Source organism: Rhinoderma darwinii, chromosome 7 (genome assembly GCF_050947455.1).
Source record: "Rhinoderma darwinii isolate aRhiDar2 chromosome 7, aRhiDar2.hap1, whole genome shotgun sequence".
Lineage (NCBI taxonomy): Eukaryota > Metazoa > Chordata > Amphibia > Anura > Rhinodermatidae > Rhinoderma > Rhinoderma darwinii.
The window spans coordinates 17,344,004-17,357,618 of record NC_134693.1 but is presented as its reverse complement, the minus strand read 5'-3'; the positions used below and the strand labels follow the sequence as shown (position 1 = coordinate 17,357,618).

General features: G+C 41.2%; 1 protein-coding gene across 1 annotated transcript in view; it reads right to left on the bottom strand.

Annotated features, from left to right (window-relative positions):
* Positions 1-13,615, bottom strand: part of ST6GALNAC5 (ST6 N-acetylgalactosaminide alpha-2,6-sialyltransferase 5) — a 110,772-nt gene that overhangs the window by 31,666 nt on the left and 65,491 nt on the right. The window contains exon 3 of the mRNA XM_075832112.1: positions 2,611-3,020. Within this exon, the coding sequence (XP_075688227.1) occupies positions 2,611-3,020 (410 nt within the window). The remainder of the gene's footprint in view (positions 1-2,610; positions 3,021-13,615) is intronic.

The window sequence follows — 13,615 nt, the reverse complement described above, 5'->3', positions numbered from 1 at the left end:
GGGCAAATAGCTTTACTCCAAAAGGAAGGAAACTGCTTACAAAGTGCCATAGATTTGGCTACCCTGTTACTTAAACTCATCCTTGACCTGCATATTTGATAACCAGAATCCCTTATCTCTAGATAGACCTGTTCTGTCCTTTTGGACCTCATCAGTTCAGGGTCGACATCTGATTTGTCATGGCTACCACCTCATTGGTACACTAAAGGCCCTTTTACATGGACCAATTATCGTTCAAACGAGCGCTCATAGATCCGTGTAAACAGGGCAACGATGGACGAGCGAACGCTGATTGTATCGTTTATGCAGCCTAAAATATTATCATTGTCGGCTGCACATCTCCCTGTGTAAACAACGATGTGCTGGCGACATGATAATAATGTACTGGGACGAGTGATCATAGTAATGAGCGCTCATCTCCATACATAGCTCCTTGTGAAAGGAGCAAACGAGCGCCGATCAACGAGCTGTTTACATGACCCACGTCGGGGCCGTGTAAGAAGCCCCTTAACCTGTTGGGCTGTCCTCTGCTTTGGACAATCCCTGTTTGTTACAAGTATCCGCCAATGATAAGCTGATCACAGGGTGCTAAGAACCCCAGTGATCAGTTGTAAACTTGGAGGAAGCTAGCAGGAAGTGTTCAATTTCTCTGCAGCGCCACCACAGGGGAGATAAAGCATTACACAGTTTACATTGAGGTCAATGAGCTGTCCATATAATGCACTGACATGTCGGGTCCTCCAGAGAGACACTCTTTGTAGCTAATAGATGAGGGTCCTGAACGGGGGACCCTAAAATATTTAAAAATGTTTTTTTCTAAACTAGACAACCCCTTTAAGGAGAATCAAGAAGGTAGGTATGAGGATAAGTTATATAATACTCTGGGACCTCAGGGCAATCATTCATTAGGTGCACAAAGTACCCATCTGGCACCACCATAAACAAAGTATTCATCCTAATAAACACTGCAAATCTTATTAATGTATCTTTCCTGAAACAACCTTTTAATAGCTTCCCATACATCCATCTCCATTTTGGATCAATAATTAAAACGCTGTCCTGTGGATTCCCCTTGAATACTAATGTAAGCCGAGACTCAACATAAATCTGAAATGAAAAAAAAAAAAAAAAAGATCCAGGATTGAAAAACTGTGTGTAATATTTAGTAATGGGTGAAGCGCTGTGACGTGGTTCAGATGATTCAGATGTCGGTTATCAATTATCCACTTATCTGACAAATGTTCTCGAATAACCAACGTCATTGAATAAAATACCATCACTTTACAGAAACGGGTTCATACTTCACGCTCGCTTATTCCTTGCAAGATTCCTTCACCCTGTGATTGGAGGTTATTTGCACCTTGCCCACCCTTGATTGGACAGAAGACCCAGGACCGGACGTCAATGATCATTGCAAATCCTACAAATATCACCCAACTTCATGGAGCAGGTTGTTCCCGATGTATGGGTGTCATGTGGTCGGACAGCTTTGTATCGGCCACATCAGCTTGATATATTCTTTTCTTTAGACTATATAGGTGACATTGATTGATCGTCTTGGAAACACCCTATAGGGGTTTTCTGGGGATGTAAAAATTTGTCAAGGAGCCCAACATGTTAATATCAATATACTCTCCTTACCATTCCCTCGCTGTTGCTGTTTGGGTTTCCCCGCCATATCTATGTTTACACACTCATGTGATAATCATAAAGGTAAATATATTGCTAAGTGTGTTATATTAACATGTTGGACTTTATTTCATTTATATATTTCAGGTTTTTTTTTCTTCCCTGGATTATCGCGTTTTAAAGGTACCTACATCTTTCGCAACCATTTGGTTTTACTTTTCCAATACAGCTAAAATATAAAATTAAGCAAATTTGGCAATAGTTTTGATTAAAAATCTCCTGTCGTTCTGTGTATACGCTCCTATGCAGATCTATGTGTCTCCATAGTTACAGACTACAAACAAACCCTGTGTAGTCTGATCCTGCAGTCATACTCCTATCTATCTCCTGCTTTTTGAAAACATTTGGCAGGCTAGCAAGTAGGGGACAGAAGGTAAGGAGTATACCTGCAGGATTAAATCACGAAACGGCTTGCTTGTAGTCTGTAACTACAGAGAAACATAAGCCTGTATATGAGCTGTGAACACAAAACGGTAGAATATTTTTTATCACAAGGTTGCTACATTTTTTATTTTAGATGAATTGTAGAATCTAAAAAAATGACAGACTTTAAAGGGCCCCTTTTAGGGCATAGGGACGTCATAGAGGAGGGTCTATGCTCAGTAGCCCCCTCTATGGTCTAGAACTGACAATCATGAGCCCTTCATGTTTTACATGATCACCGATTCGTGTGAATAGCCACCATTTTTGCTGCAGGGGAAATGTCTGGCTGAGCTGTGGTTGAATTGGCCAGGGGTCTCAGGTGCTTGCTCCCATATGAAAGGTGTTGTCCGATTTGGTAAAACCGGAACCCCCCTTAAATACACCTCCTATTGAATTGGCCCTGAAATTTATCTACCCGAGATTGTGAAATAATATTATCAATGCCAAAACAGGAAAATAAAGTTTTATAAAAATACATTTACTGGAGAAAATTCCTACCTGTCTCTTCCGGTCTCCTTCTTGAAGAGCTCATCAAACTGCAGCATCTTGTGCCGGGTTATGATGTGCACCTTTAATCGAGGTAGGATCTTGTTTATGAGTTGCAGGTTGTTGTAAACTAATCCTTTGCCGTCTCTTCTCATGTAGCTGCTGGGCCCCCAGAAAATGAAGACGGTGCCTTGGCTCATGTTCAGAAGTTCATTGCGATTTCGGAGTATCCTCTGTATACTGGAGTGCGCAATCACTCGCAGGCTGGTTTTGTTGCCAACATCCTGTCCATAGCCCCGTGTGGGAGCATCATTCATACGTATTATACACTCCGTCTGGTCAATCTTATTACCCAGTTTACTGCCGACCAAGTGTCCCGAGCTGGTGACTAGCGCACAACTCTTGCAGTGCATTTTCAGGGGCTGTGGAAAGAAATCTTTGTAGCAGTGAAAACATATAGCAAACCATAAAATCACGGGGTAAGCGCTCATATTTCACAGCATGAAAACTGCGCTTTATATTCTCTTAGACAAATGTCCCTAAAGGCCGTTTCACCGAAGGCGTTTGGAATGCAGGTTAATACTCTGAAAATACACAGAAATGATGATAAATGTGATCGAACAATATTCTTCTCCTGGACAAATGGTTCATAAAAGTAAAGTGAAGAAGATATTTATCTCCAATACAGTCAACATTAGAGGTATTGAATTCAGTGGCAAACACTAGAGGGCGCTCATATAGACATTGAAATGGAAGGGGACCTGCTGCTGAGACAGGCGCCGTCACATTGAGACATCTTACAGAATAAAATAGAATAAGAAAGCATCAAAGTGCCAACGAGGAGGCTGGAAACAACTGGTGACACATCAATCGTCTTCTCCAAACTGGCATTTTGCAAAATCCTTTAGTGGGATCAATTGTGCCTACCAGTTTAGCTTTAATGAGGGATTGTTACGCAGAAGCCAAAATGGAAAGGTCAGGTTTTATACTTAGCTTCTTTCTTTTATCCCAATGTAACCCTTTCAAATAAATTGCATGAAATAGCTGTAAAGGACTAGATTTTAAAGTGTATCTATCATTATGCGGAGATAGGCGGTAGTCACCCTTTTCCTGCTTTCAGGTTCTGTATAAATGTTCAGAAACTTCCTAAGTCACAAAAAAGTATGAAATAGTAATAACTGAAGACAAAGAGGAGGGGAAGCTGCAGTAATGAGACATGCTGTGAGAGGGAAGGAGGAGGATCCATATCAAGAGAGAGCATATTCTTGATCCGGCCTAAAGGTGGCAGCACTGATCAATCATGTAGACAGTCTGTACCTGTCTGCAGAGTATCATTCTTATATCTGTAGCATATGCTGGCAAAAAGTGAGGTTATCATCGATTTTTGATACAAATTGAATGCATTTTAGTAGTTAAATTGTTGTGATTTTGAACAAAAAAGGTTTAGTGTGTATGTGACTCAAGTGTTCCAATAATGAAATAGATCCCAATATTCATAGGATCAGGGACAAAGCTTTTTGTCTATTAGAACTCATAATATTGTTGATGCCAAAACTTGTCCGTAAGCATCAAGCCATTTGTAAACTCAAAGTCTTCGATGCCACTTCCTCCTCAGTTTTAAGTTTTTACACCTGGAACCTTAGAAAATACCTAATTTTTACAACAAAAAAGTAGGGGCTCGTAAAAAATGGTTGGAAGATTGTTGGTTGAGTGTAGCCTTTGGTTGAAAGTTGAAAGATTGTAATTGAGTTTAGCCTTTCAAATGTTTGTTCTTTAGAATTTTGTTTCCGCGGCAGGAAGCAGCTGCCTGACTGCTACTATGGTCAGCCGTATTAGCTCTCATAGGGCTAATTTGTTGTCACCTGGATCTACCGGACAGTCAATCATATCCCTGAACAATGAGAGGGATAGGAATGGTAAGTTCTCTTAGTGTGATTGACTGTCAGGTAGATCAAGGTGACCAGGTGACAAAGAAATGAGCTCTATGAATCTATGCCTGTAAAGTGAGAAATGTGATCTGATATTATTGACCAAATGTTGCTTTGTCCATCAGGTATGGATCACGCACATTATATATCACTATAATGTATAGCCTCCCTGTTAAAATAGCGAAAGTGAGGAAGGAAGTAGCTAGCTTCTCAGCCTGTTTGAGCGAATTGGTCATTCCCCTTTCTCCCTATTGTATTCCTTTCCATCTTCCCTGCATATGTGGCCTTGTATGCTCCAATTCTTCCAGTTTCCAATTCCACACTATCATCTAAACATGCTACCCCCTGGGCATGAAAAGAATTGCCACCTAAAAATCAATACAGTCAAATAAGTCCTTGTCAAAAAAATATGTTCAGTAACGTTTTCTCAATTTCATCTGTTTCTGGGAAAGCTGAGTGACTACAAATGGACCTGCTTATATCTGTGTAGTTATATAGTGTTATATCTCCGACTCCAACTCTTGTATTGCTGTAAAATGAGATTTGCCATTCAGGACTCTGGGAAAGTCAAATAACAACCCTTTTGGGGATCTGATAGAACAGCCGTTTTAAGTATTATCCACTTTGGGGGCAGAGATATTAAAATCAAGCTGAAGGATAATATTTACTATTTTTTCCCTCTACTTGGGTAATCGAGCAAGGTCCTAACCATGGGACCCCCTTGATTAACCCCATATTTTCATGGGACTATCGCATGAATCAGACCAAAAAGGGGTGGGGATATACTAATTTGCATTAAAAGGTGTGGGGGTGGGGCTTAAAATATCCAGCGATCTAGGATTTAAATGCTGGTCAGTACGCTTATTTTTTGCAAATTATATTTTTATTATTATAGTCCCCGACAGATTATCATCATTCATTCTCTCATCCCCTTCTATGAAGCACATACATGTCACGCCGTGTTTGCCGATACATTGTCAACAATTGTCAGCAATTCTCCGATGTATTCTTGATTGTCAGCCGAAAAGATGCCAGAAATAATCAGCTTTTAAGAAAAAGCCGAGCAGCCCCATAAATCTATGGAGATCTCCATTATAGCGAACGTCTCCGCTCTCACAAAAACGTCAATTTCAAGTCATTTCTGCCGTCTTTAAGAATATCCTGCAATTAAAACATTTTCTTTACTTCTGTCTGAGCCGCTGCAATCAGCATCTTACACAATCTCGTCTCAGCATTTTCATTTGCAAAAAAGACTCTTGACATATTGACTAATGAACAGACTCGTACTACACGGAGAGACGCTAATTTTTACGTGTTGGAAGTCAAGAAGATGCGATACTTCAAAGAATAAAGAGCATTTCCCCCAAAATAAAAAATCACTAAATACAAATCCACGGCTCTTGGCCACAGTGTTTAAAAGGGATGTTTTAAAATTCCATTCACTGACATCCGGCAGCTACGGTAAAATACCACAATAGTGACATCAATAGTAATTAAAAAAGTATTCTAGTTTAAGCAAATAAAGCTTATTCATTGTATAAAAATTATACAATTTTCCATTATACATTTCTGTAGAAATTCCTCATAGTTTTCAAGATCCCTGCTTGCTGTCATTCATAGAACTTTCATTATTGCCTTCCAGGGGATCAAAATCGGTCTGGTTATGTGATAGACACACAGGTGCTCCGGTCCATCACACGACCAGGACAGATTTGTATTCACTGGAAGTAAACAATTAAGGTTTCTCTTTAACGACAGCAAGCAGAGATCTTTTTTTATACAAAGAATACATTTATTTGTCGAAACTGGAATCTCATCACAGAATTTTATGACATATCTGCTGATATGCAATAAAAGTCTGATCAGTAGGGGTCTGCCTGTTGGGACCCCCACCAAGAACCCTGAGAACATGGGTGCCCACTCAACATTAAAGTCAATAGTCAATACGGAAACGGCCAAGATCAGTGGTAGTCCCAGCGGTTGGACTCTAAGAGAAAAAAAGGATCGGGCATACGGAAATGTAACATGCCCAAACCTTCTCTCCCCCCACATCTGCTGTCAGGGGAGAGTCGGGATGCCGCCATACACATTAGACGGTCGGCCAGTCCTGCTGAAAATCGACGGGTTAGGTCGACATACTGATGTGCATGGCCACTGTAAGGATTAAGGGAACTCAAGGGCCTTTATGCCACATTAGAAGTCATCAGTATTATAAATGGCACTTTAGTTGGGGGCCCTGTTACAGATTATTCACTGGAACCTGAAGCTTTAAAGAGGTATTCCCAGAGCCGACAATTAACACTGATTTAAATAGATGATAATTGTCTGATCGCAGGGAGCCACACGATCATTAGGACAGGGGTCTTGAACTCCCGTTCCTCGTCACTGCTCAACCGCAGTGAGGAGGACATTGAATGGAGCGCCGGTCGAGCGTGCACGCTGCTGCTCCTTTCGATATCTATGGGACTGATGGAAACAGCCCAGTACATTGCTTGGCTGTTTCTGTCAGTCCCATAGACATTGAATGGAGCAGCGGGTGCACGCTTGACTGGTGCTCCATTCAATGTCCTCCTCACTGCGGGGGGCTGCAATGAGGAGGATCTGGGGGTATGGGACCCCCATTCTTGTGGTCGGTAGGGGTCCCAGCAGCGGGGCCCCCAGCGAGCAGACAATTATAATTGTTGATTCTGGTACAACCTTTAAATAACACCTCTGGCTATATTCTTTATAACACATACCGTATAAAAAAAACTATGGTCTACTCTACAGCCTTTAACACCATCTTACACTTCAATATATTCATAATTTTAAGAAGGAGGAGGGATATGCCGTTCAGGAGTCTGGGAAATCTGAATAAAACCCGGTAATGGCGACCATCTTGAATGGCACCCAGCTTTCCCTGGTAAAGATATAACTAAGGAACGGCTGAATGCAATTTTTGGCAACTTAACCAATGAGGAGAATGCAAGGATTTATGATTAGCAGTGATTTATTTGGTTTTAAGGGGACATAGCTCAGTCAAATACAGAACCCAAATAGATTTAGTCATGTGCTGCTGACTGAGGTCTGTTATTTGCGAGCTTATGTATATATTTTACTTTAAAGTGGACACTTTGTGCTCAGTTAATTGGATTTCCATTGTTCTATAATTTCCAGCTTTGTCGTCCGTCCTAATTCCCGGCACAAGAGTGTTATAAAACTTCCTAATAAGCTGCCGCACTGTTAGGGGACATCGAGTGGCCCCTCGTGTGACACCAGCAGCAGTTGCCATCGTATCTTTTTTGCCTTTACAATAGTGTTGATTGTGGGGTAACGACCTTCCCTTCCACATCCCCTACAATAGATGTATGACGGACCTGTAAACCGTAAGCACCTATAAAACTCAGATTTACTGAGCCAGTTCTGTTCTGCTCCCAATAAAAGTGTCCGCTGAGAAAGATCAGTATCAATCACGGCCTTATTGGAGTGGGTGTTAGGATACAAAGATAACCCAAAGCTATCAACCAGAGTAATGGTCAAACCAAGAGAAGTAATCAGCAAAGAGAAACGCGCCAGCACAAGGAGAAACGCGCTGCTAATGTGGACAGATAGATCATTATGATGGATTTCGAGGGATCCATACTGGATGGGGGAGGGGTTCATGAGCGGCGACGCTTGGGTTAAGTGCAGTCTGGTTTTTCGGATGTAGAAAAGAAAGAGATGGACCTATAGCACGATCCTCTTACTGCTCATCAGGCCTCCTGCAAAAGACCAATAAAGCCGAATGGTGAATGCCCTGATCTCTGCTCTTCTGTCACTGCCGGGCACGCTGCAGAGAAGATCTAATTTCCAACTTTTATTGGGCTAAATGTTTGCAATGGTTTCAATCCAATATAACTTCCCGCAGAGGAAACGGACAAATCAATAAATACTCAACTCTGTTTCACTTTTGCTCCTTCTAAAAGTGTCTTTAAGCAGCGGAGGCGGCCATTTATATGTGGACCGAAGCCACAGACATAAGAATCTGGCTTCACTTGGAACCTGTGATGATATTAAAGGGGGTTGTCCATTTTTATTACAGTACAGTAAAAAGTTTAGCAATTTTCTACTTGGTGTATCAATATCTCACTGTTTTCAAGATCTTTGCTTGCTGTTAGTGAATGATCATTTGCAACAGACACCAGGTACAGAGCTGGTTTGCTAAATGTTTAGTTATTTTTAATTTAAAAAAATTAAAAAAAAATCGGTCCAAAATTCTGTGATGGTTCATTTAATTATATACCATAATATACCTTTTTTTTAAAAAAAAAAAACTACAAAGAGCTCAAAATAATCCTACGACACTGTCTTTGAGTTCATAGACAAAATTCTGTCTGTCAGAAGCCGCCACTAGGGGGACCTAACTGAATACTGATTTATATACTGTAGCTTCCATTCAGTTCAATAATTAAACAGTATGTATAGTAGTAAGCTTTTAGGCTCCCCCTAGTGGTGGCTGCAGGTAATTTTATAGCTTTCTGAAGGATAACGGAATATGGAGCCCTATAAGATAAAAGAAAGATCTTTAAAATGATGAAGAATCAAAACACAAAATACAAAAGAAAGTTGCGTAACTTTTTTCTATGCAATAATTAAGCATTATTGACATAAAACTGGAAAATCTGTTTAAAGGGGAAATCCAATTATAATCATCTTCTGAAATATCACAGCTTCATGTCAAAGGTTGTTATTGTGGGATGTTTGTGAGCTTCATTCTCAAACCAAATGGGCCTCTGTGATCTGTAAAGCATCCAAACCCCTTCTGGCATAAATTCTTGCAGGGCAATGGACGGTATGACTGAAGCCACCACTAGGGGGAGCTTACTGCATAGTCTTAAACATTAAACCCAACGATAAGACAGTATACAGTAAGCTCCTTAGCTCCCTCAAGTGGTGGTAGCAGGCAGACAGAATTTTATTAATTATCACGGTCTATATAGAGCATTTGAAGCCTTGTATTAGATAAACTAATCTCTGACTGCTATAAAAGATATAGTAATAAATTAACGAGCAAAGAATGTTGGACCTAAAAACGTCATAATAGTAAAAGATGGAGATTTCCCGTACGTAAAATATGAATGTCATTTAATTATGGCATTAATAAAGTCATAGAAGAATTATGTTTCGTGCCACAGCAGCTTGTATGATGAAAGGAGAAGACAGAGACGTTCACCTCTAGGGCTCACATGGGTTCTAAATTATTAGCAGAAATGAGAACCGTCCTGCGAATTAAACATGCAGAGGCAGCAAGCGGCAGACAAATAGCTGAACATGTTCCTTGGATTGAGAACAAAACTTCAACAAATAATGGACTGGCATCTAATCACACATCTTCATATTGATTGCTGTGCAGAGTGCTTGGTACAGGACAGTGCCCACAATGTGGCTGGCACCCGTCCTAACGTACGGTTTTGTCTCCACTGAAGTGGGATAGAAAATTGCAAGTGAAATAAAATCAATCGTAATCGACTTTCTTTTGTTTCCCTCTGAGTTGACCGTCATGGACTTAATTGAATAATGAGGCAAAGCGTTAAATAAAAACACCATTCCGAAACACCCGTAAAATTAATCGTATTTTATTTACATTTAACTCCGTTCAAGCGTGTCTGTGCTACAAGAGCAATTTAAAGCCTATGTCCAGCTTCGCCAACCCATTTTTTTAATTATTATTGCTCCAAATCATAAAAAATTTAAAATGAAGAATCTTTGCAAATATTCTTCATTACAAATCTCCTACCGCTTTGTGTCTACAGCTCCTATGCAGAGCTGCATGTCTCCATGGTAACAGACCACACACAAACCCAGAGTAGTCTGATCCTGCAGTCATATTCCCTTCCATCTGCCCCTTACTTATTGTTACCTACCAAATGTATGTTAGTAAGAAGTAGGGGACGGATGGGAGAAAGTAGGACTGCAGGTTCAGACTACACAGGGAATTGTTAATAATCATTTGTGATAATATTTCCATCAACCAGAAAAGTAAAAATTGACCAACGTGTTAGTAATGTGTATAGGAAGATATTTTTAATTTAATTATTTATATAGATTTTACCCCATAAGGACTGGATCAATTTTGGCCTCAAGGGGTATTCCAGCAAAAACATTTATCACTTAGCCAACGGATAGGTGGTAAATGTAGATAAGTGGGGGGGAGGGGTCAATCGGATAAGACACCCACCAATTGCTAGAAAGGGGACCCCGGTCCCACATCTCATACCCAGCAGCACAACCGTTGCAAGGTGGAGTTTGTACAGTGCAGCAGTTTTTCATGTGCGCTGCTGCTCTGGTCAAAATCTATGAAAGTCCAGACACAGCTGAGCACAGCGCTGAGTTAGGGTAGGAGTGTGGCTGTCAATCACGGTTACACTCCTGCTGTTGATCGAATGGATACAACGGTGGTGTCTCGGCGATCACCATGACGTAATGCGGAAATTACCACCCACCAATGACGTATATGTACGTCATTGGACATTAAGAGGTGAAGAGGGTATTCCCATTTTATAAAGTGACAGGGCGACTGCAGCTCCCTGCACATCCGAGTTGGTGGGTGCACCGCTGTGCAGGGAAAACTTAAAAGGGCATAAATCAGTTGTGGAGACAGGAATTACCCTTTAAAGGGGTTCTCTGGTTCTACAATTTTGGTGGCCTATCATTGGAGCGGTGGGAGTTCAACCCCTGGGACCTCTGCCAGTCAGCACAATAATGGGTATCGGCGTTCTTGCGTCTCCTTAGACAACTGTGCCCGATACTGCAGCCCGTTCCATTCAGTCCCCGATAAAACATTCACGGACTAAGTTTTGACGAATCCTTTTAAGGAATCAGAGAACATTTTCCTATATAATGTAATAATAATATTTTCTTTTTTATCTTACACATAAAATCTATGAGAAAACCTTTTTCTAGATAAAACGAGGACGCGTGTGCTCCGGAGAGACGAGTCCGCTACATACCACAGACAGATACTCCACCGGCAATTTAACGATCCATCTAGTACCAAACCGCATGTGTCATGAGTGGTAACTACGGCTGTGTGATCGGAATGTGGATGGGGTAGTAACTATGTTATTCCACAGGATGCCAGAGGGGATTATTAAGCAGCCTGCTATCTCAACACAGAGACTTTCTTGAAACAAAGCTGGGTTGTCATGACAACATGGTCTGCGGAATACTAAATGAAGAGAGAAATATGAATTTATCAGCTGGAGTTGTAAAGTCATTTAATTAGTTCTAGATATTCATTATACCCTAAATAATGATTGCAGCAATATGTCACCTCACCATCTTACCCCGTCACACTCTCGTACACGTCTCAGCAACCAGACACATGCAATTAAATACCTGTTATCTGTATCCGGCTGATACGTCCGTACCTTCACGTCAGAGCGTATGTGTATGTTCAATAATACCGAGTATAATTTATCGCTTAAGAAAGAAGTGCTTAGTCTCAGATGCCCCAAAATGCCTCAGCTACAGATGTCACCAAAATCTCTCAGCCTTAGATGCATCCGATGCCACCATCAGTGCCGCAATCACAGGTGGCCCGAAGGTCTTAGCCAAAGATGCCCTAATCAGTGCCATTGCCTCGGATACGTCAAAAAGTAAACAGCGACAGATGCCCCATCGGTGCCTCAACCACAGGTGGCCCCAAAGGTATTAGACAGACAAAGATGTCCCGATCAGTACAATTGCCTCGGACACACCAAAGTGACATCAGCCTCAGATGCCCTCCTCAGTGGCTCCTGAGAGCCACCCCTAGTGTCTCAGCCTCAGATACCCAACCTGGACTTACCTCTTACATTAGGATTTGTGTGTCACCCATTCTTCCAGTGTTTGACTTAGATAACAGAGGAAATTACTAAAAGTTTTAAAAAAAAGTGGCTGAGCCTTAGGGCCACGAAAAAGAGCGCCGATCAACGAGACAGGTTGATTGGTTATGTATGGGAACGAGTTACTACGATCGTTCGTCCCCATACATTTCCATCATGTCGGCAGTACGTCTCCCTGTTTATACAGGGGGATGTGCTCCCGACAACGATAATATTTAATGCTGTATAAAAGAGCAGATCAGGCGATGAACGAGCGTTTCTTCATTTATTGGCTGATCGTTGCCTGTTTACACAGAGCAATGATCGGGAACGAGCGTTCATATGAAGGCTTGTTGGTCCGATAATTGGCCCATGTAAAGGGGCCTTTAGGCTTTGTTCAAAAGTGTCGGATTTAACTATGGCAAATCCGACATGGACAGAAATCTGAGGCTAACACTCCTTTTCCTACAGAAGATGTGCGGTGTGATGTGTCGCGGATCCGCTCTTGGATTATCTCCATTCAATAGAGTTTATCCAAATGGAAGGATTTCGTTCGGAATCTGTGACAATAAGTAGCATGCTGCAAAAAAAAATTCCACGTTGTGGAACCTGCATGGAAATTTTCTGTTGCATGTGAACAGGGTTGCGGATACCCCATTCACTTGCATTGGATGCCTCAGATGCCTCCAAAGTGTCTCAGCCATAGATGCCCCTAAAATGCCTGCCTCAGATGCCCCTAAAAACCCAAGCCCATGCTTACCTCTTGGTATGTTCTTTCAGGGTCTGATATGTGGGCGTTGGGCGCTATGACACTAAAAAAAAGTTACAACTAATGGATCATACGCAGGCTCAATTTTCTTATATTAAGCCAATGCATTTCAGAACTATCGAATATTTAATTCTGGAGAGGACCCTTGCGCATATCTGTTATTGGCAGGAGTATATTGAAGGACAGTTTTATCCATTTTTAAGTTTGTGAAATTTATCCAATGAATGTCTGACGGCCTGTACTGTGCAAAGTTCACTTATCAATCGATAGTCCTGACGCGTTTCACCTTTCGCCGGCATTATTTAATAAAAGGGACTCTCCCACCACGGCTGATATTTACTTACAGATTACATGTCTTATTTTATAATCTCTTGAAGACTTAGCTTTGACATATTGCTGGCAAAGACGTTTGTGTGAAAATAAGTCTAACTCTGCTATAGACATAATCTTATACAAGGTCCAATACCAGATCTAGAGATCGAGGGAAATAACAACAG